This window comes from Zootermopsis nevadensis, unplaced genomic scaffold (genome assembly GCF_977971745.1).
Source record: "Zootermopsis nevadensis isolate Lab colony 2312 unplaced genomic scaffold, Znev_1.0 Znev_ptg000061l, whole genome shotgun sequence".
Lineage (NCBI taxonomy): Eukaryota > Metazoa > Arthropoda > Insecta > Blattodea > Termopsidae > Zootermopsis > Zootermopsis nevadensis.
In genome coordinates, this window is record NW_028259192.1 from 5238230 (window position 1) to 5263950 (window position 25721).

A 25721-nucleotide genomic window follows, 5' to 3' on the forward strand; every position below is an offset into this window, starting at 1 on the left:
TTTGCTTCCTTCGATCTATTAATTTTGAACATTCTTCATCAAACCACGGTTTATTTTGCTTTCTCCTGTAGTATCCTAGTTTCTCTTTTGCTGAAATTTTGATGCAGTTTCTGACATTTTCCCACTCCCTGTTGATGTCCACACTTTCATTATCCTCATTTGCCTCTAAAATTTGAAACCTATTCGAAATTTCAACTTGATATTGTTCCTTTGCCTCTCCCTCACTTAATTTTTTCAAATCAAATCTTTCTGTGTCAAAATTTTGTTTAGTTCGTCTACTTACTGAAAGCCGCTCCCTCACTTTTGCTACCACCAGATAATGATCAGTGTCGCAATCTGCTCCTCTGAATGATCTCACATCAATTACATTTGTCTGCCTTCTCTTATCTACTAAAACATGATCTATTTGATTGTGTGTTCTGCCATCTGGAGAAGTCCAAGTGTATTTATGAACATCACGGTGTGGAAATTTTGTACTTTTTACAATTAAATCTTTTGACGTAGCGAAGGTTACTGCTCTAAGACCGTTATCATTACTAAGTGCATGGAGACTCTCGCTGCCTATTGTGGGTTTGAAGATATCCTCCCTCCCAATTTTTGCATTGAAATCTCCTAGCAGAATTTTCATGTGATACTTGCCAAATGTATCAAATACTGATTCCAATTCTTCATAAAAGCTATCCTTGATATCATCGCTTTTGTCTTCAGTTGGGGCATGAACATTAAGGACAATGATGTCGCACCAACGTCCTTCCAAAATTACGTAAGACAACCTGTCACTAACAAATTCTACTCTCTTAACTGCTGCCCTAATTCTGCTATGAACAAAAAAACCCGTCCCTAGCTGATGATTGTCATTCCCCTTTCCATAGAAAAATGTAAAATTGTCCACTGGGATCATGCCCTCCCCCTCCCATCGCACTTCCTGCACTGCCACTAAGTCTAACTTATAATTCCCTAATTCCCTACACACTGATTTCAGTGCCCCAGCCCTATAGAGGCTCCTAATGTTCCAAGTACCAAATCTCATGTCCTTTTTCAATTGCCGTGGTCGTGCCAAAGAGTCCGTCCTGATCCGAGGCTTGGTTGATTTTTTCGTAACACATATTTTTTTTAAAGGTGAAAGGTTGTTAGCCCTACACCCAACCCCCAACCTGGAGGACCAGGGTATCACTCTTAGTCTAGCGCATCTCCTTAGACCTGTCCGGCTTGGGTGACCCTACCATGAGCCGAAGCTCAGGCCGGCATAGCCCTAAGGGTCATTTGAGCACGCAAGCCTCCTCACCCGGCAGATTGCCTTCGACAAGGTGGTGATACCTTCATAATATTTACTGACCTTCACATATCATGCTGTAGTTGTCTGCTGTTCTATTTCAATATGTGTGGGCAGCACAATTTTTCATTATCTTCTTACTCTTAACAATGTTCTGGGTTAATACATAACATAAAACTTGTAGGTAGATACAAATGTTTTGGAGAAACAAACTGTCTCCATTTTTGGTGCTGTAGGTTTATGCACATGCACTTCTGTCCATGTTTGATACATCTAATCACTTATATAAAATAAATAATTAGAAATAGAAATAATAAATTTGCATATATATGGACGAAAAGTTTGTTACATTCCCTTCTGAACTTAGAGGAAGATTAAACTGACTGAACAATGTAAAGTAATACTCTTCATTCATAAAAGTAAACAATTTTATTAAACTGAAATAATATACATGTGGGTTTATACAAGAACTGATACAATCAGTGGAAGATGCCAGTGGGGGAACACCTCCTATACATAAAACCATTTCCAAAAAAAGCAAATATATCACAAGTCAATAACTTGGTGCCATTACTTCCCTGACACAAAACCCTTTGCATATTAGTTAACAGCTGTGCAAAGGAATTAACATATCAATAATCCTCTTGCAAGTGAGAGTTGGCAACTTAGTACAGTAATTATACTGATGTTAATGGATAAAATAAACAGTGACTAGCAATATGGAAACAGTGAATTCTGTCTGCAGTGATGAAGAACCTTTTTCATGATAATAAACAAAGTTAAAATTTGTAATACATGGCACCTGAATACAACAGGCCCCATCACACCACTTCTTTGGATATACTGTTTGATCTACATTGATATGTCCTGCCAGAAAATAAAAGCTTAATTGGTTACCTAATTGAGCTGAAAAAATCTCTGGCAGCAAGAAGTCCACAGATTTTATTTTCAAGGAGCTTGATGTACTTATGATTATTCATTAATAAGTTAATAAGCATATAACAGTTATAAAAGATAAAAATAAAGGTAACTGAGACAAAGAAAGAAATTAATGCTCCTTGTACTAGTCAGATTGAATACAGAAGGAAATGAACTCTGTATTAATACAAACACCAGAACTACAATCATGTAGCATCTGAGTGGCAGCAATGAAGAATGGAAATGTAAAAGACAAACAAGTAATGAGTATTATTGAGTAATATTCTGTAATCTTTTTCACCTGCAGCACACTCTAATTTGTCAAAGACACATGATAGCACACCATAAAATTTCACCTCACAAAAAAGGGGTATAAAACTGTATGTGACCATAAACATGTATCTACATACAAATCCTTGTCCTATAAGAATAAAGGCATATGAAAATAAAAACATAGCACATGTTAAAACTATCAATGATGAACCAGTGTGTGTCTGTGTGTGTATTATAAATTCTAATTACAGAAGATAAGATATTATACTTTTCATAACTTTGTAGCTCACCTGTAACCTTGTGGCAGTACATCAGTGTACTATGGCACAGCAGTTTTGGAATAGTATTATAAAAGATAATGAATATGACACTCCCTTTGAAGTGCCCAAAGCAGATAAAGTTACAGAAAATAACAGTAATAATGTGGTAAGAATGACAAAACAATTGTGTAACTTCATTTTCTGCATCTCAACAGTGGCAGGAATTACACACTCTAAAAATATCAACATACACTCTAATAAAATATACGCGCTATACCGAGATTTCACATTGTTTATTTACTTTTAAAATTTTCAAATATAAAATTTGATGGGTATACAGAAAAAGTGGAAAAGATAACTGAACAACTAATACATTGACACCTACTGGAAAACAAAAACGGGGGAAGACTAAATGCATAGTGGCTGTAAGTGATGGGAATTAATGGGTATTTGTAAGATAGAGGACATCGGAAAATAATCAAATGAATATTAGGGAAATGGACTGAAGTGGCTCAAAATGGTGGCCAATTGTAGATTTTAATATTACAGGTGTTGAACCTTTGGGTTGTAAGAACAGGGGGTGAGATGCATCTTAGAATCTACTCTAAGTATGTAATTAATTTTTGTGTCAAATGAATGTTCATGAATGCCTCTCCCTATATTTGATAAAATTAGTAATCCTAGAAATGGAAGCACTAAAAACTGAAATGGTGTAAGACAGAATCTCATTCCTGAATTGTCATATTTGTTTTACAATGCAGATTTCATTCACTTCATTGGTTCCCCATACATGTTAACATTTGTCATATAGGAACAGGGGATTTAAACCAAATACTATAAGGCTGTGGCCAGACTTTAACCCCTAAGTAGATAAGGACAAAACACTCACTAGAACAGAGCCAATTAATTTAGTAGTAAACACACCCAGTTCAAATTTCACCTACAAACAATATTCTTTGATCGAAATGTTCTATGGTTTTCTTCATTTCCCCACCATGACAGTACCTTGAAATAGGCTATACCTACTTCCACTTGCATTCATCCTGATAAACCACTCACTATTCAATGAACCTCTCCTCTACAGGATTCAGAATAAATCAACATGTTGTTTAACTCCATGAAATGCATAGCAATCAATACACACAGGTCTTGTAGACAAGTTTCTTTCACTGGTAACTCTTGTAATATTTCTCTGATGTCTCACCCACGAGGCAGTGTATGATGATTTATTGGGCCCAGAGAGAAACCTCAGGCTTCTTCATTCACCTTCTGTACACTGTAAATTCATGACAAAGTTTTTATTATTATTTAAATCTAACAAAATTACAAACATTAAAAAATTATTTTCCTTAACTTGGCACATTTTAAGGTTCCACAGAATCTGTAAGCACAAAAAATTATGGTAGTTTCTATTTCGATATTATATAGTAATAAGAGGAAGGGCATGTCATGTAACAATATTCTGTACATCACTTCCTCGACAAATTTTCAATTATAAGGAATTTCAACATAGGCACAAAAGTTTAATAATGTGTATGCTCTTTTAAAATTGCATGTATGAAATTTATATGTATTAACTGTATTTAAAATGGGAAACAACAACATGGTACTGTTTACAATTGTAATCTTGAGACTTGTGTGAGGAAGTGGGTTGAAGGAGGAAAGATAGCGTCTGCTATGCAGTAGCCCTTAACACTTCAGACTTCCTGCATTCCTTGCAAGTTTCAAGATTGCAGTTGCAAACAGTTTTGTTTGTTTGTCATTGGTCTTTCGACTGGTTTGATGTGGTCCTCCAATTTCACCTATCTGGCGCCAATCTCTTCTCTTCATTTCCACATATTTTTTACAGCCTTGCAAACAGTATGTACTTTTAATTTTATGGTTATAATTGATGAAGCTCTGAAAGCAGACATGTGAAATTTGGTATAACTGAAATAAATATGCTAAATTTTTACAGGTTCCACATAAAATGTAATTTGTTTGGCAGGAGTGTGTACACGATGATGACATGAATGTTTTAAGATCCCACTTGTAAAGAAACTGTTAAGAGTCTAACAAGTCAAGACTTGGCTCATATTAATGTTTTGTACCATTTAAGTAATAGTGGTCATTGGTAAGGGGCTGGTGTCCTGTGCCAAAAGTACTGGCTTGAGACCGACCATTCTGCTATAATGCCAGAACTCTGTGAATGTTAGGTTAATCATACTCTCCTGCTACTGCTCAGAATTCAGGTCACCTCTGTTTTCTGTCAAGGCATTCATGCACATTTCAGATAACATGGGTATAAAGATGCATGTTAATTCAGAGTATGAAGATATTAACACTATATAGGACCACTCATTTTAAAAATTAAATCCGTGGCGTAACAGCTCCAGAGAGCCAAAGCCAACTAGCTTGACTGCTGGCCTCACACTCACATGCCTAAGCAGAGGTGAACGATCATCCAACCAGATATAGGGCGACGTGTGGTTAGCACGACAAACCCCCAGCCATTGCTAGCTTTCCTGACCGGATTACGCTACTCATTGTAGCTCCCCAATTTCCTCACGATGCTGGGTTGGCACCGGTCCCATACACTGGTCGAAAGCTCATGAGAAAATTTCTTCTCCCCTGAGACTCGAACCAGCGTGCTTTCCATATCGCCGGTCCGAAGCATGATGCCTCAGACCGCGCGGGACAGGACCACTCATTTTACTGTTGACAAAACTGATCAATAGTAGTCCACACATAACATAGCATAGAAGCAAGAACACTTTTCTTTGTATTTCATTAATGTCCACCATATACAAAGGCATTTTGAAGAGGTTCCAAGAATGTTGACATTAGAAAACACCACGTACCCATGAACATTTCTTTCTTTTGCCTTGGACAGCTGCTCTTAAAAGTTGGTTCTAAAAGCAAAAGTTGATGAATACCAGTACATACAAAAGCTTTTACATTTTATGGCATGTCTAAGACCTACTTCCTTAAGTGTGATGACCAATGACGGACGGTTATACATTAAATGGTAAACATTTCCTCCATAACAAGAAATTTCTTAAGAGTTACTACAGCATGACCAGTGGATCTATAATCCAGCAAAACATGTGGACCAGAGTGAAAAATCCACTTCCACGCCTGCCTTTGGGAATAATCCCTTCCTCCCTGCTAAGCCACCCCAATCTTTCTCTTACTTCTACTGGCCAACACCTTCCCATCCACACGTTTACCAAACTAAGTGTAACAATATGATGGATGTAGAATATGGTATAAAAAAATCCTACAAAATAACAATCTACCAACTAACTTTACCCTAAAAGTATTGGTGCTTTACTAGAGTATGGAGGACAGAATTCCCAACCTGCAAAAACAAAAGCAATGCTTTGACCACTACTTTGAATTTTAGATTAGTTGGACCCATAGTATTCATTGATCAAGATTTTGTACCATGGAAGTAGTCAAGAAGCAGCATGAAACTAAGTTACCAGAATACTTGGGCCATTTTTCTTCTGGCTTACCTGTACTAGGTCTTAAAGAGCTTCATAATTATGTATGGCTTCAATCAATTCCTTCTTGCAATAATGGATATTAAAATTAGGTTCATCATAATAAGCAAGGCAAATTTGCAACTGGGGCTTTAATTTAACTTTGAGATATGCCTCAAGTGTACTGAACTGCCCATTAGGTCCACAAATGTGTGAACTTTCTTGTCAGATAAAGTTGACCTTGTACCAAAGAGCTGAACCATAACAGAGCATACACAAGACATAGTCATGCAGGAGAAAAGCTACCGTTTCCAATGGTAGTATCAATAAATACAAGTTCTGTTACTATCATAACATTTTATTAAGAGAAATCGTTCCTGTATCGTTTTCATGAACAATTAAGAGCACAAGATTGTTGTATCTTTGCAGTCACTGAGCTTAAGACCACTACTTCACCATCCAATAGAAACAACTATAATTTTCTATTTTGGTGGATGAAACATAAGGAATTTAAAAAGACTGGTTATTATTTCTATTACAAATAAATAACAGTATTTACAGAATATGGACGTGCAAATAACAAACTCTGCTATCATAATGGCATACAGTTCTATCAATATTAATTACACCGCTATACATAACCTAGAATTATGTACAGAAAGATGATATGGTTGACACATGGTCTGATATTTAAAAATTAGAGTAAGTCCACTACAGGATGTCTGTAAATAAAAAAAAAAACTGTCCACAACTCCAGTAACATAGTAAATATAAAAAATACAACCAAAGACAACTGGTTGAGGTAAGTCAAAACTGTCTTATCTAAGCTAATTAAACTTTGTGTTGTTACTACACTGTGTACAAATATTGCCTCATAAAATGTGAAAAAATGGATCAGAGTACCCATATCCACACTCCAATTTGGATTCACATCCAAAAATAAGTCTCATTCAAATTCAGATGTTTATGGTTAGAGGACATACTTTGTCTTTTAGTAAATGAATTGTATACTGGAAAGTTCCATGTACTGTTGCAAAATCACGTTTGGTGCTTTATAATCAACTAAACAAGAATATTTACATGGATTAAATAAATGTCTACACGATCAGATGGAAATGCTGTTCAACTGATGATAGATTATACCTGCTGGCTTCAATCCCTTAACAGTCCTGTGGGATTTGTAGTGGAAAATTAGGCACATCCTATCCAGAGTAATTTAGTTTTTCCCAGCTAAACATATTTCCACCAACTACTGTCTCACCTTGGTTAGATTTATATTAAAGAGTTCTTAGAGAGATGTGAAGATTAAAACCATTTTCATGTTGTCAGCATATCAGAAACAGGCTATGGGAATTACATAATTTTGATTAAGTCTTATTTAACCCATTCACTGCTGGCCTAAGAGCTGAAATGTTTTATGTTGTGCTATGTGACAGAAAAAAGGAACAATCCACCTTTCACAGACATCCAGCAGCTACCATGGAAACTAAATCAGTTTCACTGACAAAATAAAATGTAACTTGAATATGCTGAACCCACTTTCATACAATAAACAGCTTGTGCTACAAGAGTTACAATAACAAAACCAGCTGAATGGTATTGTGACAGGATCCACCTAGAGAAACATGATATGACCACATTATCTGAATTACTCCATTGAAAATAAAATATTTCATAGCTGTATAGTGACTAGAAGAACCTTGTGAACTTTTATATGTAAAATATAATTTAAAAAACCATTCAGTGTTGAGGGCTATTTCATAAATATTAGTTACTCAGTTACTTAGCTTGGAGTGCCACATACATGTACAATTTACAAGTTGCAGACCCTCCTTCAACATTAGAAAGAGGTTCAGTCCCCCAGAGAGATTAACTGTCATGTATAAACATCTAGTTAGGTCAAGTCATAGTTGATGGAGGTATAGGTGTTAGTACATATCAGCTGAGAAAAACAGAGAAATGTGTTATCCACTTCTTGTTAAAATGTTGGTAAGATACATGTAATAGTTCAGTGGCACCCTGCATTAAAAATATTGTGCATAGGATAAATAACAAATGACATTCAGTTTCACCTTGTCAGATGACTCAGACTTCAACTTCTTGACAGCCATTGCAAATTCATTCAATGTCTCTTCAGGGAAATAACTTTACAAATGAGTTACACTGCATATTAAATACAGATCCTGAATTTGAAAGATGGAAGAAGTCAGTATAGAGTTAAATTCTTTTTGAACAAATATGTTGGTATAAAAAGTTTATCTTCATTCTGATGTGTATTTACATAATGATTAGTTACTTTACAGTGCTTTTACACTCTCCTTTGGACAGATAGAATGTTATTAAAACAACTAGTGACCTAGTGCAGACCTGCACAACATGCGGCTCCCAGAAAGATTTTTTCTGGCCCAGGGGTGATTGGCTCAATTGTATACAGGTCCCTGAAAAATCATCTTTCAAAATGAATCAAGTACAATAAAACCTAACATTCTTGAACGTTACCAATCCTATCATAAAAGTTTGTACTTTCTAATAACCAAAGTATTAATAAAAACTTGTTAGTTACTGAATTCATGCTCTTATAAATTTAAATAGTAATTAATGCAATAATTAATAAAACACATTCGTGTATTTATTTACATACAATTAATACAAAATCTTCAAATACTTTTGACTAATGTAATTATTATACAAAAAATAAAAGACTGCAGCCCAAAGCACTTACATAGTTTACATTTTGGCCCAATTATACTTTCAAGTTGTGCAGGCCTGACCTAGTGTTTAGTGCTGAATGCTAGATATATAAAGAGAGATCAATTTTGCTCCAAGAATGTTGGCAATGTCCTGGACCTACAGATCATCTTGCATTAAGGTCATTACTTATATAAAGTCAAATGGTAACAAAACATACTACTTACCCTTTAAAGAACAGTGGCAACTGGAAGTACTACATCCTTTAACAATCAGTACCTTAGCATTTTACCCACAGTTTCCATAAATCATTAATTAACTAATGTTTAAATGGAGAAGCACTGTTTTTTCTTTGAAACACAGACTGAAGTTTTAAATATTATTTAGATGAGCTTCTGTTTGACCACACCACTACATCAAACTCTTGCTTTTGATATCTAGTTATTATACGACATCCTTATGAAGAGAGAATATATCTCAGACTGCAACTTACTTATGACACTTTATATAGCAAAAGGACTGCATGGTATATTAACACAAATTAGCTGAGAAAATTTCTGGAGGAAAAATTAGTCTAATTCAAAAATACAAATTCCTTTCTGATTATTTCAGATTAATTTCAAAAGTAAAAACAGCTTTTAAGAGCAAAACATGTGTGCACATTCATGACAAAGGTTTGGAGATAGCAGCTGAGTTAATACATAACAAAAAATCTTTTGTTAACAATTTTTTATCTGGATAATACCATGGCTATTACACAAGTTTGTTTTATACAAATCTGAAGCATCACTGTGCTTCAGAACATGAAATTTTTAATGATGGAAGAAACGCGTCTACAGATTTTTCATGATAACACTTTTGTGTTATGTTAAAACAAACCACATTTCAAGGATACAAACATTTAGAGTATACTTTCCCAAATACTGAAAATGGCCTTTCTATTATGATGCATTCTGATCTACTTTCTTGTCCCTAGATATTTCCCTCTTATTATATGAGTGCAGTCACTGAGAAGAAGTGGTGGGGAGAATTTTGCAAACATTTCAAATAAATATTCAGTGGATACAACTATTTGTTTGAAGATTTCTGTCTTCTGGGTTGTGGCGCTGTGTAGTCTGGTCAATGTTTACCAACGTTTCAGAGGTTATACTGCCTCCGTCATCAGGGCGATGAATATATCGCCCTGATGATGGAGGCAGTATGACCTTTGAAACATTGGTAAACATTGACCAGACTACACAGCGCAACCCAGAAGACAGAAATCTTCATTCTCACCACTGTGAAAATCTCAAATCCTATATAGAAAGTAATAAGTTGGTAGAATGATTATATGGGGGACTGAGAATGCAATGGATGATGGTAAAGATGATGCACATGGGTAATGACAAACTGAGAATCCTGTCACACAATGCACTACCTGTAATAGGACGGCTTCCTTATGGCCTATAATTTCATCTCAATGAAAATCAGGGCTGAGTGGACCCTTTATACATGCTACATAAATAACACCAATGTTTTAAAAAAGGATGAATAAAATTCATATCAAAAAGTTGTGTGCACAAAGGGTGAGAGCACCACATGGAATTCTGATGTACGTGGATCAAAGGAATGGGAGACGAGTGAAATGTAACACAGACCTACAAATTACTTCCTGCTCAGTTATGTACAATTTCAGTTTACACCTATAGTAACTATCTACCAGATATGTGATACATGTACTAATAACCCCACAGTCATCTATTCACCCCAGTCATTCAGAATTATAAACTTTCTTCATTTAAAAAGGATGCACTTATACAATGTATATAAACTCACTTGCTTTGATGTACACAAGCATTACAGACTTTAAAGGCTTATATTTTTTAGGAAAGGCGGGTATGCCTTCCACGTGGCTCATATACACCATATCAAGGTGACAAGAATAATTATTCACATAGTTTAGAATAATTTGTGCATTTGGCAACTGGAGCTGAGAGTGACTAGATGTTAAACCTTTATTTGCCATGGTCCAGCTGACAGTACATCGCAGTAGAATACCATTAAACACCAGAACTGACAGCCCTACAATATGGGGATTTAAATTCCATATTCCTGTACAATAAATATAACAAACCATTATGACCAAACTGGTTCTGGAAGATGGGCAAATCCTGGTACATGGAACTTTTTCCCAAAAATTCTGGAACTCCAATCTACCACAATCTTCCAGATATCTACCCTTCACATACCATATAATTAATTAACCAGACACTATATACAATGATAATTTGCATGGATACTAATAAACAATGTTTTTGATTTACACTTTACATTACAACTTTTCTATTACAGTCTTCTTCACTCTTCAACATCATCCAAAACTGAAGTTAGCATGGAATAATACATGCTTTGTATACATATCTACATGGAGTTAACTTTAATTACCTTGAAAACGTGAAGGAAAAGGAAAATACAAAATATTCGTCTTATTAGAGGCTGCAACTTCTTTTCTGAGATATCTCTCAACCTATTCTGTTTGTATTTAAATACTATGCATGTAGAGCTGTACCCATATATACAGCAGTATCTTGCTAACTGCAGAATTTATGCCCCGAAGGACACTGGTTGGCAACATAAAGGCCAAAAGGGAAATTTCATGAATAGTTAAATCGCTAATGTCTTAACACTCATCAAAGCCCAATACAACTGCATATTTAAAACAAATTAGACAAAAAAATATTAAAAAGTAACACAAAATACATACTTCACACAACGTAATGGCAATTTGGAAGCAGTCATGGATCTCTTAAGTGGGAAATTTAATAACTTTCCCATATACACAAATTAAAAACAGTGGATGCTTGAAGTCTGAGGCTGAAGAAACCGTCTGCAGTTAGCAAATATACTGATTCTGCAAACATGTTGCGCAATTTAAAGCAATATTCAATTTAAAGATGACTGTCTTCTGAAATGCAGTGCCATGCAGTCTGGCAGAAGATCAGTGACACTTCAGAGGTGCTTGCTGCCTCCACCATCAAGTCAATAGGACACATCATTACATCAGCATCTTCAATATATACCATTATTTATTTCTTCGTATGTTTCATTATATTTAGACTTAATAATGTATAATGGAGATACCTAAGTTCATCCTTGGGCCTCTCAGAGTAGAGGTCATGCGAGTAGTAGTGGCACCTAAATGCGTGATGTGTAAGCTGAGAAGAGGGGAGTTCAGTAGTAGTGAGGGTCACACAGCCTCAGCTGCGGTGACACACAGATCTAAACATGGCTAGAGCCACAAACCAACTGAAGCTGACTCCCCTCTAGCGCTTGCTTCGGACAGGTCCATCTCATACGACAAAAATCAGTCCTTTGTGCAAGTGCCGACACTTCTCGCTTGGCCTCTACTTGCCACATCAATAACTCATTCTATAAAAGACAGGCTCAAGTTGAGAGGGGTGTGGTCATCAAAGGCTTGGAGATCAACACATGCCCTCATGATGGAGGCATCAAGCACCTCTAAAATATTGGTAAACTGCTATCAGACTACATGGTGCATCATCCCAGTAGATAGTCAACTTCACACTTGCCACCATGGGAACCTGAAATCCCAAACAATATTAAGTTTGTTTCAACATTAGCAAGAACTTCTAAAATATAAAATTTCACCAACAGCAGAATAACCACTCTGAGTTTAAATATAATATTTAGGGAGTGAGATGAGATCACGATGAAGATGAAACAAAATAACTTCAGTTTAAAATCTGAGGTGTCCTTAAGGCAATGTCCTATGTAAGCGATAACAAGCGAGCTACCCGAGCTCCATAAGCAGCATGGGGTGTCATATGAAGCGGGGAATCGCTTGTTGTGTCCTGCGTGAGACACCCCAATAGAAGCACACAGCCTTCCTGCGCATGCACCTTACTGGCCAGCACAGCGACTCGCGTGAAAATATCAAAATATTTGATCTCAGACTTTGGCCGCTTCCCTCTCCTGACCTCTTCGCTGTAACCTAGGTCAGCGCCACACAAACAGCCAGTTTGATATTTCCGCTTCACCCACGCAACTCGCACCGCTCGCATTTAATCGCTCACGTAGGACACCGAGTAAGAGTATTACCATGACACTGGACCAATTCACTATGCCCTTAAAACAAGTGAAGCATCTGATCTTACAAAGCAATAGGAAACCTTTGAAGTGAAGCCCCACTTAGGACAGACTTCAATTAATTCATATGGCACAGATCCAGTTCCATGGAACAATTAGTATATACCAGAGTGTGAAATATACACACAGGATAATAATGTTAAAGAAATCCAGGACTGAATGTAGTATACATTTACTTACAAATGCTTCTCAAACGTTATTGGCATTTTGACAGGCGATTGAGGCTGTTGTGTGTTATGACACATTGGTCGTGCCTAAATCAGAAAAATGAACATAACAGCCATTTTCCAGTATCTATACATCACTTTCCCACACACGTTCCATGTTACACTAAATAAATTCATTAATTGGCCAGCCACAGGTGACAAACTATTCAGAAATTATGAGTCACTGTTGTAATAATGGGATGCTGTCATTCTGTCCAACCTTTAGATCACAACATATCAGAAACAATATATTTCTAACCTTGGGTGAAATTTAGGGAAGTGCCTAAACAAACTGGGTCTGTTAAAGTAGCCTTATGGTCACTGGATAACACAAGCCAATCAACTGAAACTATATGAGCCACTATGACAACATTTTGTCTGTGGGAGATAACAAGAAAATTTACAACTGTTGAAATATGCATGAACAAATTCTATTAGTTGCAGGTCTTCATGTATATCTAATGACAATGAAAGCACTGAAATTATGTTGGATTTGAGGTTTTCACGACAGTGAGTCTGAAGAAGACAGCCATCTACCGAAATTAAGTAGTGAATGAAAGATTTAGGATAATGAAACTAAAGTAAATATGGAGGGGATGTAATGGCCTTTATTAAAATCGTATCATTTGTCTAGCACCACTGGGTGTGGCTGTCGTGGGGGTGAGGGCAGAAATAAAATGGTGAAAACCTGCATTACTTGGCTGTTCTTCGCCATTATGAGGCAATACCCTGCTTCAGTTGATTATGTAACACTGCTATAACAACTTCCAAGGTTCTATTGTGTAAAATGCCACGTAACAGGACAATTCTAAATTATGAAGTCAGAGGAATATTGAAAAAAGTAGTAATGGCCTCATACTTTCATGGACAATAATGAAAATATTATGAAATCTGCCAAGAGAGCTGATTTCTGTCCAGGACTTATAGCAGGTACCTCGAGGAGTCATATATGTTACCACTGTGCCAATTTACTCATACCTGTCTGTATACCACAAATGTGTATAATAACCTCTTCTGCTCTCAGTATGTTTGATATTTACCACAGTTAAGGCTTTCCACCAATATAAATTAATTAAAAGATACCACAAAGGTAACAAATAAACGGAGGCACCACTCCATTGAAAAAACAAGCCGACTGAAGATATACGGCCAAACAATGCTAAAAGGATCATTTTAATAGGCTGAAGAGCTGTAAAATGATGAAAGATGGCATCCTATTTAACTTCCTCAACTGGTAATATCAAGGGTGGGATAATATGGGTAGAATCTCATCTAAACCTGATGACAATTTTTGGGAAATATTTCCACAAAGCACATAATTTCAATTAAAATATCCACTATTAATGACGGCAGGTGCTGTTTAAACAAGTATACACCCCACCCCCCGAGCGCTAATGATCGCCCTCAATATCTTAACTGTCTTTTGTCCAACGGTTTCGTACAATTCATGTAAAACCTTAAACACATTAGAATGTTTGAGGAATCAAAATAAGTATTAATTTTCATAAATATCTGATAGAATGGTTTGTTCACCTAATCCAAAATTTCTGTGTGTGTTTCCTTAGGCAAGATTACTTGACCCATGGGTATAAACTAGCACTGAAAGACCCTCTGGTGAAAGTATACAATGATCTCATTTTACTATCATATTGCTAAAATTTGCTCTGAATTATGGAACAGTTTCCTCCCAATGCAGGAGCCAAGTTAGATGAACACCTCAAGAACCAAGTCAATGGAAAGTAGCAACTTTGTGTTAAGCAACATCCTTGTAACACATCTCACATGCTCTGAGACACTGATATCATCATTGAAATAGATGAAAGATTGACAGTTTATCCACTGGAGCAGTATGCAATTAGAAATCTGACAAACATTGGGATAGTATGCAAAATATGTTTCTGTATCTCTCAAACCTTCTCAAAATTGAACTCATAGCTAAAAAATAGTTTTCTTTCTTTTGTTGCTTCTCTCTGACTCCATGTTAAGTCGGTCTTTGTCACTATCAGATGGTGCAGCCTTACAATGCAGATGAAGAAGTCCACTGGATATGAAGGCTAGTCCTGAATATGTTGGATAAGCAGTCATACGCAGCTGACAATGGGTAGGCCTGGTTGTCAGTTGGTCTAACCCCCCCACCACAAACAACCAGCATATTATAGAAAGTTATAAGTTCAGTGTCAAGATCTTGTGAAGAATGTTTAAACAGCGTAGGATGCAACATCTGATATGGGTTTGAATGCAACACATAAAAAAAAGATAAGTGTCTTCTGGGTTGTGGTGCGACGTAGTGTCGTAGAAATTTACCATCCCTGTGAGAATCTAAATTCCTACATACAAACAAATCTAAGATGCCTCCAGCAAATGGCACTGAATTTTAACATTGTTTCATTCATTGAACTCCTAATGGCATTACAAAACATAACAATATATCTTGTCAGGAGACTTTTCACCATGTTTTCCTTCTTTCTTTTGATATTTTTCCAAATATGGAAGAAATTCTACCAGAGCTCATTCTTTTGATATTTTCATCCACAGCTCTGTTATCCGTAAAATGTTATTTTTATGACCTCATAAAACACATACTCATTCCCATACTAATCTCATCTCAGTAATTCACGTAGCCCATTTTTCAGTGTCACACATTATCATCCCAGAAAGTGATTTAAAAATACAAGCGTCCACATGTCTCTGCTGAGCCCACAAAGTGAATGTAACTAATAGTATTTACACTTATATGTATTCATGGTTTGTAATGGTAATTCAATACTCTCAATGTGGCAATAAAAGGACTGTGTAAGTGGAATTTGGACACTTGCCAGATACCTAACTCTCAGCTATGTAACTGCAACTGTTTCCTGTAATTCTAACAACACTTGTAAACGGTCACCTCTCTATGTGACATATTACTAATGGTTCATCAAGCCTTTAGCATGGCAGTTCTTGTACAAAAAATCAAATAAATTATAAAACACAAATTCTTATCGAAGTCTATTAAAAAATCATTCTACGAAATTATATTACTCCTTAAAAAATCCATATAATTTGGGTACAGCCATAACTGTATTTACATTTGATGTATCTTTCAGATGACAAAAATAACATGTAACAGTATTAGAAAGAGCAGCATTTATCTCACTTAAACATGAAAACAATGGCACAATGCATAGTGCCAAAACTTAGTGCTGAACCACAAGGGCAGGGCTCCTGCAGAGTAAGAGTGATTGGGAGCGATAAGCTGACGGACAATCCAGTGTGGCAACTTCCTCACTCAAGTAAAAAAGGTTGAAGACTGCTGTCTTCTGGGTTGTTGCGCCATGTAGTCCGGTAGAAGTTTGCTGCCTCTGAAACGTCAGTAAACTTCTACCAGACTACATGGCACAATAACCCAGCAGATAGCAATCTTCAGACTCACCGCCGTGAAAACCTCAAATACTACACAATGAAGCTGAGATATAAAGCAGCCTCAACATTTTTCATCGCTAGCTAAAACTTAACATTATCATCCAGTTCATGCACGTGTATCAGATGGTTCAGCACTAAGTTGTCATGCTATAACATCACAATATTTATAATATTCAAAACAACAACTTATTGAGTTAAAACAGAGACTGCAAAAAGTGTCATATGCATGTGAGCTTTGAGGTTCTAATGGCAGTGAAGGTGATGTTTGTCTTCTGGGTTTTCATGCAGTGTGGACTTCAACCCTGAAGATGGAAACAGTATGTTCCTCCATAACACTGGTATCTACCTATAAGCCGAAACAGAGTCACAACCCAGAAGACAAGCATTATCACGAAATGACAATATCAAAATGAAGCATCATACAAGACCATTTATGGGCGTTCAAACTGCGAACACATATAAAATGAGAGGCCTTACTGTGACAATTTGGTAGCTGGATAAGTTATGCCCTGCCACTTATCGACAAAATATTCCAATGCAATGTGACCACCAAGATCATACACATAAAACCAATGAACAGGTGAGTTTCTTATCGCATTGGGTTGGCAGTGTTGGTAGTGGCACTGTTGTGGAGAGTATGAGCATCACTCGTTTCACCTGGACTGGAGCTTGACGTAGTGCAACCGCCACCATTTGCAAAAGCATTCCCACTACCGGTTAGTGTGTGATGGCGCTGGCTTGAGTTACTCAGGGTGTTGTTGCAAGATGACTGGGAGGTGGGGTAGTTGGGTTTGGCATATGCTGGGGTATCATCTGTGTGCAGGAAACACAACCATGTGATGTGTTACTGAATACATCTACAACTGAATAATGAGTCCCATGGGACTGGTCCTATTTTGTAAAATCCAATCTTAAGGGAAACCTATAAACAGAACACTGTCCTATTTCTTATGGCACATTACACCTGATTTCTTTTAGAGGAAAGGTTTTCAATACTGGGAAACATTTGTAAGTGCTGCTACAAATGCAAATATCAATGGTGACCAACCATACTTCATAGCGTGATCTGTGGTAATTTTAAAAAAATCTAAACGTATTAATGTTAAAAATATTATATCCAAAAAAAATTAAAAATTTTACTACTAAGAAGTTCAAATAAATGCTGCACATTTACACACACAAATTCTGAAACATTCCCACACTGACTACGCATAAAAAAACATTCACAAAAGGGACTTTGTGTGTTGGTAGTTCTTGTTAGATCAGAATTTTACTGTAGGTGAGGAAATGTTTACTATTATATGTGTGCAAAACTGTGCAGTTACCTAATTCTGCAGAGACTCTTGTTCTTCACTCATGACAAATATCTTAACATTATTCTCTTTCTTAAAAAATGTTGTAGCCAACTATGTTTACAGCTTAAAAAAGAAAAGTCACTGAAGAAAACAATGTAATACAGCAGATCTGATTTTAAAAAATGCAATATTACCAGGCACCACAAATCAAAACATACCTCATAGTTCGTTAGCATATAAGGTCAATTAAGGAGAGACAAAACAGTTGAGCTTCAAAAAAACATTCCTGAACATCAAAAAATATCTCAGTCAAATTACAATCAGACACTGCAATGCATGCTAGTTATATGTTTTATGAAATTTCAGTAAAACAAATTTTAAGTGATACGGAAATAATACAAGAATGCTCGAAGCCAGATGCAGATGTTGCATCCACATATAAAGAACATTTATATTTTTTTCTTGTTTTAATCATTACATTAATATTTGTATTATCTGAAACCAACAATTTATTAAATAAAGTGTAAATCATATAGTTATCATATCACTTAAAGCTTGTATAGGATTTTGAGCTCTGTAAATTGGTCCCAATGCAAAAAAGGTACACAGCAGTACATGAATCCACTAGTTTTATAGAGTTAGACCTTATTTTGTGGTTAATTTCATGACACTGTCAGTAGGTCAGATTACAAAGCAGTATATAATAGGATGACTGAAAATTAAGAAACTGGAAATTCTGTAGGAGGAGGCAGTTACGATGCATTACAAGTACCCCTTTTTACAAGTTAAAGAACCTATACAGAATTCTTGCCTGGAGATTTTCCATCTGAAACAAATGCTGTGCATCCACTCAATCCTAGCCAATTACTTATTGACTCATTTATCAATCCAGCCCTCCTGTTTATGATACACACACAGATGCATTCCATGCACTACATCATATTTTCACAGGATGGTTAATCATACCTCTACGTGTGTGATGGAGGGAGGTAGGTTCTCCCCTCTGGTGCTGCACTCTATGAGGAGGCCTGGCATGAGGTGGCCTTGCGCAGCTGTAGTTTGAGTCTGTGCTGTAGGAAGGTGACACTGGTCGGCCACAACTTGCTGACATATTTCCACTATTCTGTTGGTGATATGGCCGCCGCACATGTCGAGGATTGTTTCCCATGTGTGAGCAATTCTGCTACATCAATCACAAAGAGAGAAAGGTTTCACACAACATAAACATAATACCTCATTGCAAGCCCCAAGATTATATCTGTACACTTTATATGAATGTGGGATGCTCTTGGCTGCAGGAAAATTATCTAGATACTCCTAAACGAAAGGCCAATTAGTTTTCATCATAGTGCCTACACAGTACCAAATATTGAGGTTAAGTAAGATAACACTAAAGCGAAGCTGTCCCAGACTACTAACCTGTGCGTGTTGTGCCATCACTTCCGCTGTGTCAGCATAGAGGCAACTTGATTCACTACAGGAGCAACATGTGTCACTAGCATCCCCACTTGAACAACTGGCATGATCGTCATCCCAGGATCCTGCAGTTGTTGAGCCTTCCCCACCACCGGTACCACCACCAGGACTACGCCACTGATGTTCACAGTCACTGTTGGAGTCAGGAGCATCCCATTCGCCATTTGGACCTGTAATATACAAACTTCAAACTTTGCATCTCGTCATTAAGATATCTCATTTATCCCTTTCCTAGCTGGCAGTGAAGTATTAGAGATGCAATGCAATTACAAGATAATCACCCACTAGATATCAGGCTAAAATCATTACTTTCAAACTCTTTTGACACTATTTTATTTGTAGTGTTCTGTCTGACGACAGGTCCATATATTATGAACAGGATCCTTCCAACCTCTTCAGGTTGTCAGGGACCTGCTCATACATATATACATTCTTGGCAGAGATGATCAGAAGTGGTTTGCCATTGCCTTCTTCTGTGTGTGAGTGGAGTAATTGTTGGGATGACACGGAGAAACCGGGGAAGCCCCCGGAGGAAAACTCCGTGATGCCTAGGCCACGGCCTTGCCCAACACAAGTTATAAATTTGAGCACCACCGGGAATTGAACCCGGGACCCCAGGCTTACAAGGCTAGTGTTCTGACCGCTAGACCACCGTGACGGTCTTTTGACACTATAGCCTCAAATTTCCGCAAGTCATATTCACCCAAATCCAAGGGCACTCCTTGCAGATGTAGCCTGGCAGCTAATGATTCACCTGCCAGGCTTGGAAGTGATGACTGGATCCCTCGATCAATTGCACTGTGACCTACACGTGCCAACTCACCTGCAAAGAAACACAGTGACTCAATAAAATGTCATAAGACAAGATGGGCAACACATAATAAAACAACGGATATTCTGTTACAGTTAGTCTGAATGATTTAGTAACAATTCTGGTGTTTCTATGCAAGATCTTTTCTTCTTGCATTCAGATCAGCTTTTAGTTTGTGTAATATGCATCTTGAAGCAATTTCCTTGCTTACATATTACCTTGAAACCATTAAAAGTAGCAATTAGCAGATGATAAAAGACAAGTTCACAAAGTTGTCAATTTAAATACCCTCTGGACAGCATTTTCACATTGCTTATCTCTCCAACAAAAACACTTGAAATATCAATGCACTGAAATAATATATTTTAAGAAAAGTGTCTGAAATTATTTGACATTTTTATTTACATAGTTACAAAAATTAACTGTGATCTTCCTCAAAATAGTTCCCTTTGGAGTTGACATACAGCTGCATACAATGCTGCCACTTTTGGAAGCAGTGCTGTACATCACTTTTGGTAAGACAGTTCAGCAACTGTCATTTTTGCCCTCACCGCTTCTACCATCTCTAAATTGATCCTTCTGAGCACGAATTTGATCTTGGGGAAGACAATGAAGTCACAGGGAGCCAGGTCTTGTAAACAAGATGTGTGGTAAAAAACAGTAATGTTCTTACTGGTCAAATACTGCTTCACAGACAAAGCTGTGTGGGCTGACGCTTTATCCTGGTGCGACAAACCACCCAATTTTCCACAACTCTGGCCATTTTCTTCTCGTCGTTCGCGCAATTTTGTCAAGATTTCGATCTAATATTGCTGATTTACCGCCTGGCCAATGAGAACCCACTCTGTCATCGCAACACCCTTGATATAAAAGAAACTTGATGGGAGTGAACAGCCCAGGTGCTCATCATCTTCCACGCTTTTGCTGCCTTCCAAAATCGATTGTGTCATTCGAACACACATGACAACAATCTTTCCTATATGCCTCAGTCAATAACTGAAAAGTTTCTGTCGCAGATTTTTCAAGTTTAACGAAAAACTTATTGTTAACACGCTGTTCCAATTTACAATCTGACATTTTCTGACCGAGTGTAAAAACATTTCTGTACAGAAACACACGTCCACTGCTAATGAGTGAAGCAATCAATTTGAAACTTGCACCACTGGTAGAGGATAGATCAAGGTCAAATATGGTACATTTATTTCACCCACAATATTACTGGTTGCCTAGTTACACCATCAGTCTCGTTATTTTTGTGTCAGACCTTACAGACATAAACTTATTTGGTTTGGAAAACTTTTAATTAGTTTTGTTTCTGCAGAATTCTAACCAGACAGAAATACAAGACATTACCTGGCATCTGTAACTGTGATGGACAGTTCTGTTGGTACTCATTGCCATCAAAGTTATGCTGGCAACCCTGCTGCCCTTGTCGCTGTTGCTGTGCAGTATATGGGTGATACAGGTTTGAGTGTACACTGTGATTGCTACTCCCTCCATTTGAGTTGGCACCACTGCCAAATCCTAGAGGAAAACTCGGTACCTGAAAAACAATAACATGAAATCTTCTTTACCTGTATAAAAGCACCACTTTCTTAATGTCTATCAATGTGGCATATGTCTTGTTCCAGTGTCCGAGATACATTTAATACAGACGACACTCTGAGAGTTAACATATTTCATTCTCAAGTGATTTGTTACTGTATCTGCAGTTCTTCTGTTTCTTCTGGCAGCAAACAATACTGAACCCAGAAACCATGGATAGCATAACAGAGTTTCATCAACCCAACAACAAAATTACACGATTCAGTGAGTTCAATGTCCAATTGAATTATAATTGAAAAAATTACATTCAATAGCACAAAATTAGAGTAGACCCAACTGTTTAAATGTCATGTACACTGACTATATATCTCAATCAGATGAATGAGAGCTAGTGCGATTAGTGCAGTAGAAAATTTCAAAGTCTGAAGGTAAAATTGTTCATTTGGACTTTGCCCATTGTCTAAATTATAAAATAATGTTTCAGAAGCCAGATTAAGCTTCTGAAACAGATTCAGTTTTTTATTATTTTATGATTTGGATGTTGGACAAAGTCCAAAAGAACATTTTGCATGATGCAAAGTGGTCATGTCTATTTGAAAGAAATTTTGTGACACTTCCATACAGGGCCTTAAAACAAACAAACAAACAAACAAAAATCCAGTCAGGATAAACTGACTTCATGGCCTAGATCAATCCAAGAATGAATAAAAAAATTGGGACCTGAAACACAAAATTATGGTAGAAAACCTCATGGGAAAGACATCTCATGGTAACTATATACTATTAAATTATTAAAATTATATGTACATAGCTAACCGGGGGAGGATGTTGCTGTGGTGGTAGCAGGGCATAGCGGCCGTCACCATAATTGTTGTAAAGTGCGGCCTCACCACTAACACCAGCCCCTGGTGCCCAACCAGTCGAATAGCCATTACTGCTTCCACAGCTGCTGCCTCCTCGTACTGGAGGAAGAGGGGGTGTGGGTCCTGCAATATAACAGCAACAACCCCTTTACAAATAATTTCACCTACTACACCTAGACTAATTCCTACACAATCAATTAATATAAGATTTACCTCTTTGTACTACTATATAATCACTATTGTTGTTAAGAGAAATTCTTTTTTCTATAAAGCTTCAGCTTCTAACTTTACATGTTCACATACAAGGACATGTCGTTCTGTTACGGAATTTATGCACAGATTTATCTTCACTTCTCCTGTTTGAAATAAATGCATTTATCCTTCCTTTTAATGTGTAAAAGATGACCTTTTAAGCCTGAAAAAAGTCCCTCATACTAGTCACCTTCAAAAAAGCATAAAATATAAAACTTAAATACTAAAATTCTGCTCAAAGTGTAAATCCCACAAAAATTATTTCTAATTGAGCTTGTTTGTTATACATAATTAACATAAAATAATATGTGGTGGGATGGAATGATCACAATTATCATAACTGCAAGGCTGTCAGATGAAATTATTGAACAACAAATTCAATGGATGGTACAGAAAATATGTCGTGGCAAGATAAGAGCGATTTTGATTCACATACGCCTTCATATGACGATCCACTTAGAAATAGAGCTCAGGATGAACTTCAAATGTCAGATGCAGATGAGAATATTGCAGAATTTGAATGCATATTAGTTTAATAAAGATTTTTACAAGCATATTATCAGTAAATACAGCCCAAAATTTTTAATTAAAATTTAAATTTGATGTCACCTTATGCACCAAATTGTCTTTTATGCCAGATATACAGTATATATACATAACCTAGGGATGGTAAGTCAAAACCTAGTGTATATCTAGCACTCGAGAAGCAATAACTAATTGGCTTTAAACACAAGTATATATTTAACCGAGGCTGAAGAGTGAAAAAAGAAAAGAAAAAAATATTTTCATGCTTATGAATGTTGGACACATCAATGAAATAAAGGCATAAGTGAATGAAATTTTTATTACCCTTACTGAAATTTATCTACAAAGTACCAAGCTCCAAATTGTGTTACTTGCCAACTGGTAGAGAATATATTGGTAATAACATTTTTACCACTAACACAAATGAAAATTACAGAAGTTAACAATGAATTTATTTTAATTTATTAACTCATCCCTCTTAATGCTGCTGGTTCATGTTGTTGACCTCCTGTAATCATGCACAGATTCTCAGAGTCAAAGAAGTTGGCCAGATGTTTGTAGCATATCACTGTGGCCAACACATGGAGTGCCACGCATAGACCTTATGGTTAATGCCAATGCTTTCAAATATTGGCAGAGAATATCTTCACAAAACCCAGCTTTTATTAGTGGTTGTAAACATGCCCCTGTGCTACAGAAATTTCTGTTGCAGGAATAACTAATATACTAAAGTATTTTCTGTGGTGTTCTTTAATAATTTGTATTCAATTTGTTCATAACTGATTGATCTTTGGTCTTAAGGCACGAGATTTAAAATGTAAACATTAAAAAACTTAAAGAATTGCATAATTGTTACACTGCCTTTCAGCAGTTTGTATACAAAATACAGTTTCTTTGAAAGTTTAAATATTTCTCTGTCATTTGCATAAAAATGTCTGCTTTAAAAATAGCGTTTTCTGTTACATTTTTTTCCGCCAACCTTCATAAAAACACTGGGCAGTTTAGGGCGGTAGTTTCAGACAATGGATTGGCACCAAGAAGGTTAATAAGTAGACTTGCAAATTGCCAAGTGCAGGCATATGATAGCCAAGACAGAAATGAAAATCTTCTGTTCACTTTCATTGTTCTAAAACTTACATAATGGGGAAGACTAAAATGCTACATACCAGCTGCACCCTCTCCAGCAGAATGAACTGTATGGCTCAGAGGGGTACCCTCCCTGGAGCAGCTACTGCGTTTCCCCAGCAATGGACTATTGGGGTTGAACCCCTGACCACTGGGATTAAAATTAGGAGAAGCTCCTCTGTTACCTGTAATCCCTTGACTGGGATTGGAATTTGGTAACTGCAACAAAAAATAAAATTGTACTGGCACTTCATTTCAAAAACATATCACTCATGTACTACGAGGCACGTCCACAAAGTAAGTTTCCCACTCATCCCACAGCTAGCAAACCTTATATTGCGCGCAGCGACTGTGCGTACGTGATAGAGCAATGACGTAGCATGGCGCATGCACTAACGGTACTTCCCGCGTTCTCACAGTAGCATTGTTGTAGCTGTTGAAGATGGAGGTTCTTATTCCAGCTCCCACCGACTGTGAAGTGCGGTCAGTGATAACACTAGGCCGCACACGGCTCCTGCAGGAGACTTCAGCTGGGAGGTGTTTAATCATCCACCCTACAGCCCGGACCTCACTCCCAGTGATTTCCATCTTTTCCTACACCTCAAGAAATTCCTGTCCGGTCAGTGTCAGCGTTTTGAGAATGACAGAGAGGCGGAGATGGTTGTCACACAGTGGTTCCAATCCCAGGCGGCAGACTTCTACGACACAGGTATTCAAAAGTTGGTCCCACGGTATGACAAATGTCTCAATTCCGGTGGCGAATATGTTGAAAAATAGCTGGACACTTGCTGTATCTGTTGCAATAAATATTTCCATGAAATTGTGTTTTGTTTCTGTAAACGGCCCGAGGGAAACTTACTTTGTGGACGAGCCTCGTATAATGGCATTCAAACCTCCATGTAAGTGGCACCAGAAGGGCTGAGGAATGAGTAACACATTTTTGTAACTTGCAAATCTTATTAAATTCACACACAAAGAAAATCTACTGTTAGTGTCAAAATATTTGTCATTAGAAAGTATAGTCCATGCATTTAAATAGAATAGTAGCATCATTTACTTACTGCATAATGTTTCAAGGATCAAATATAATACAAACAGCTTCTGCAAGCAAGCAGTGGATTGTAGTGTTCAACCCCTGCTCACTAAAGGGAAGTGAATTATGTCTGGCTCTATTAAATTACATCACAATTTTTTATTTA

At 36.9% G+C, this 25721-nt stretch overlaps 1 protein-coding gene across 24 annotated transcripts in view; it reads right to left on the reverse strand.

Moving 5' to 3' along the window:
- Nucleotides 1–1677: 1677 nt before the first annotated feature.
- robo1 (roundabout guidance receptor 1) overlaps nucleotides 1678–25721 on the reverse strand; it is a 697225-nt gene continuing 673181 nt past the window's right edge. For 20 of the 24 annotated variants that reach the window (XM_087340339.1, XM_087340340.1, XM_087340336.1 and 17 more), the window contains 7 exons: nucleotides 24564–24741; nucleotides 22574–22743; nucleotides 21566–21755; nucleotides 20105–20224; nucleotides 19345–19571; nucleotides 18892–19108; nucleotides 6698–17443 (listed from right to left, as the gene is read on the reverse strand). In XM_087340339.1, the coding sequence (XP_087196465.1) occupies nucleotides 17220–17443; nucleotides 18892–19108; nucleotides 19345–19571; nucleotides 20105–20224; nucleotides 21566–21755; nucleotides 22574–22743; nucleotides 24564–24741 (1326 nt within the window). In that variant the 3' untranslated portion in view covers nucleotides 6698–17219. Of the gene's footprint in view, nucleotides 4001–6697; nucleotides 17444–18891; nucleotides 19109–19344; nucleotides 19572–20104; nucleotides 20225–21565; nucleotides 21756–22573; nucleotides 22744–24563; nucleotides 24742–25721 lie in introns of those variants that run through there. The other 4 variants (XM_087340356.1, XM_087340347.1, XM_087340355.1 and 1 more) reach the window with 4 other exon arrangements.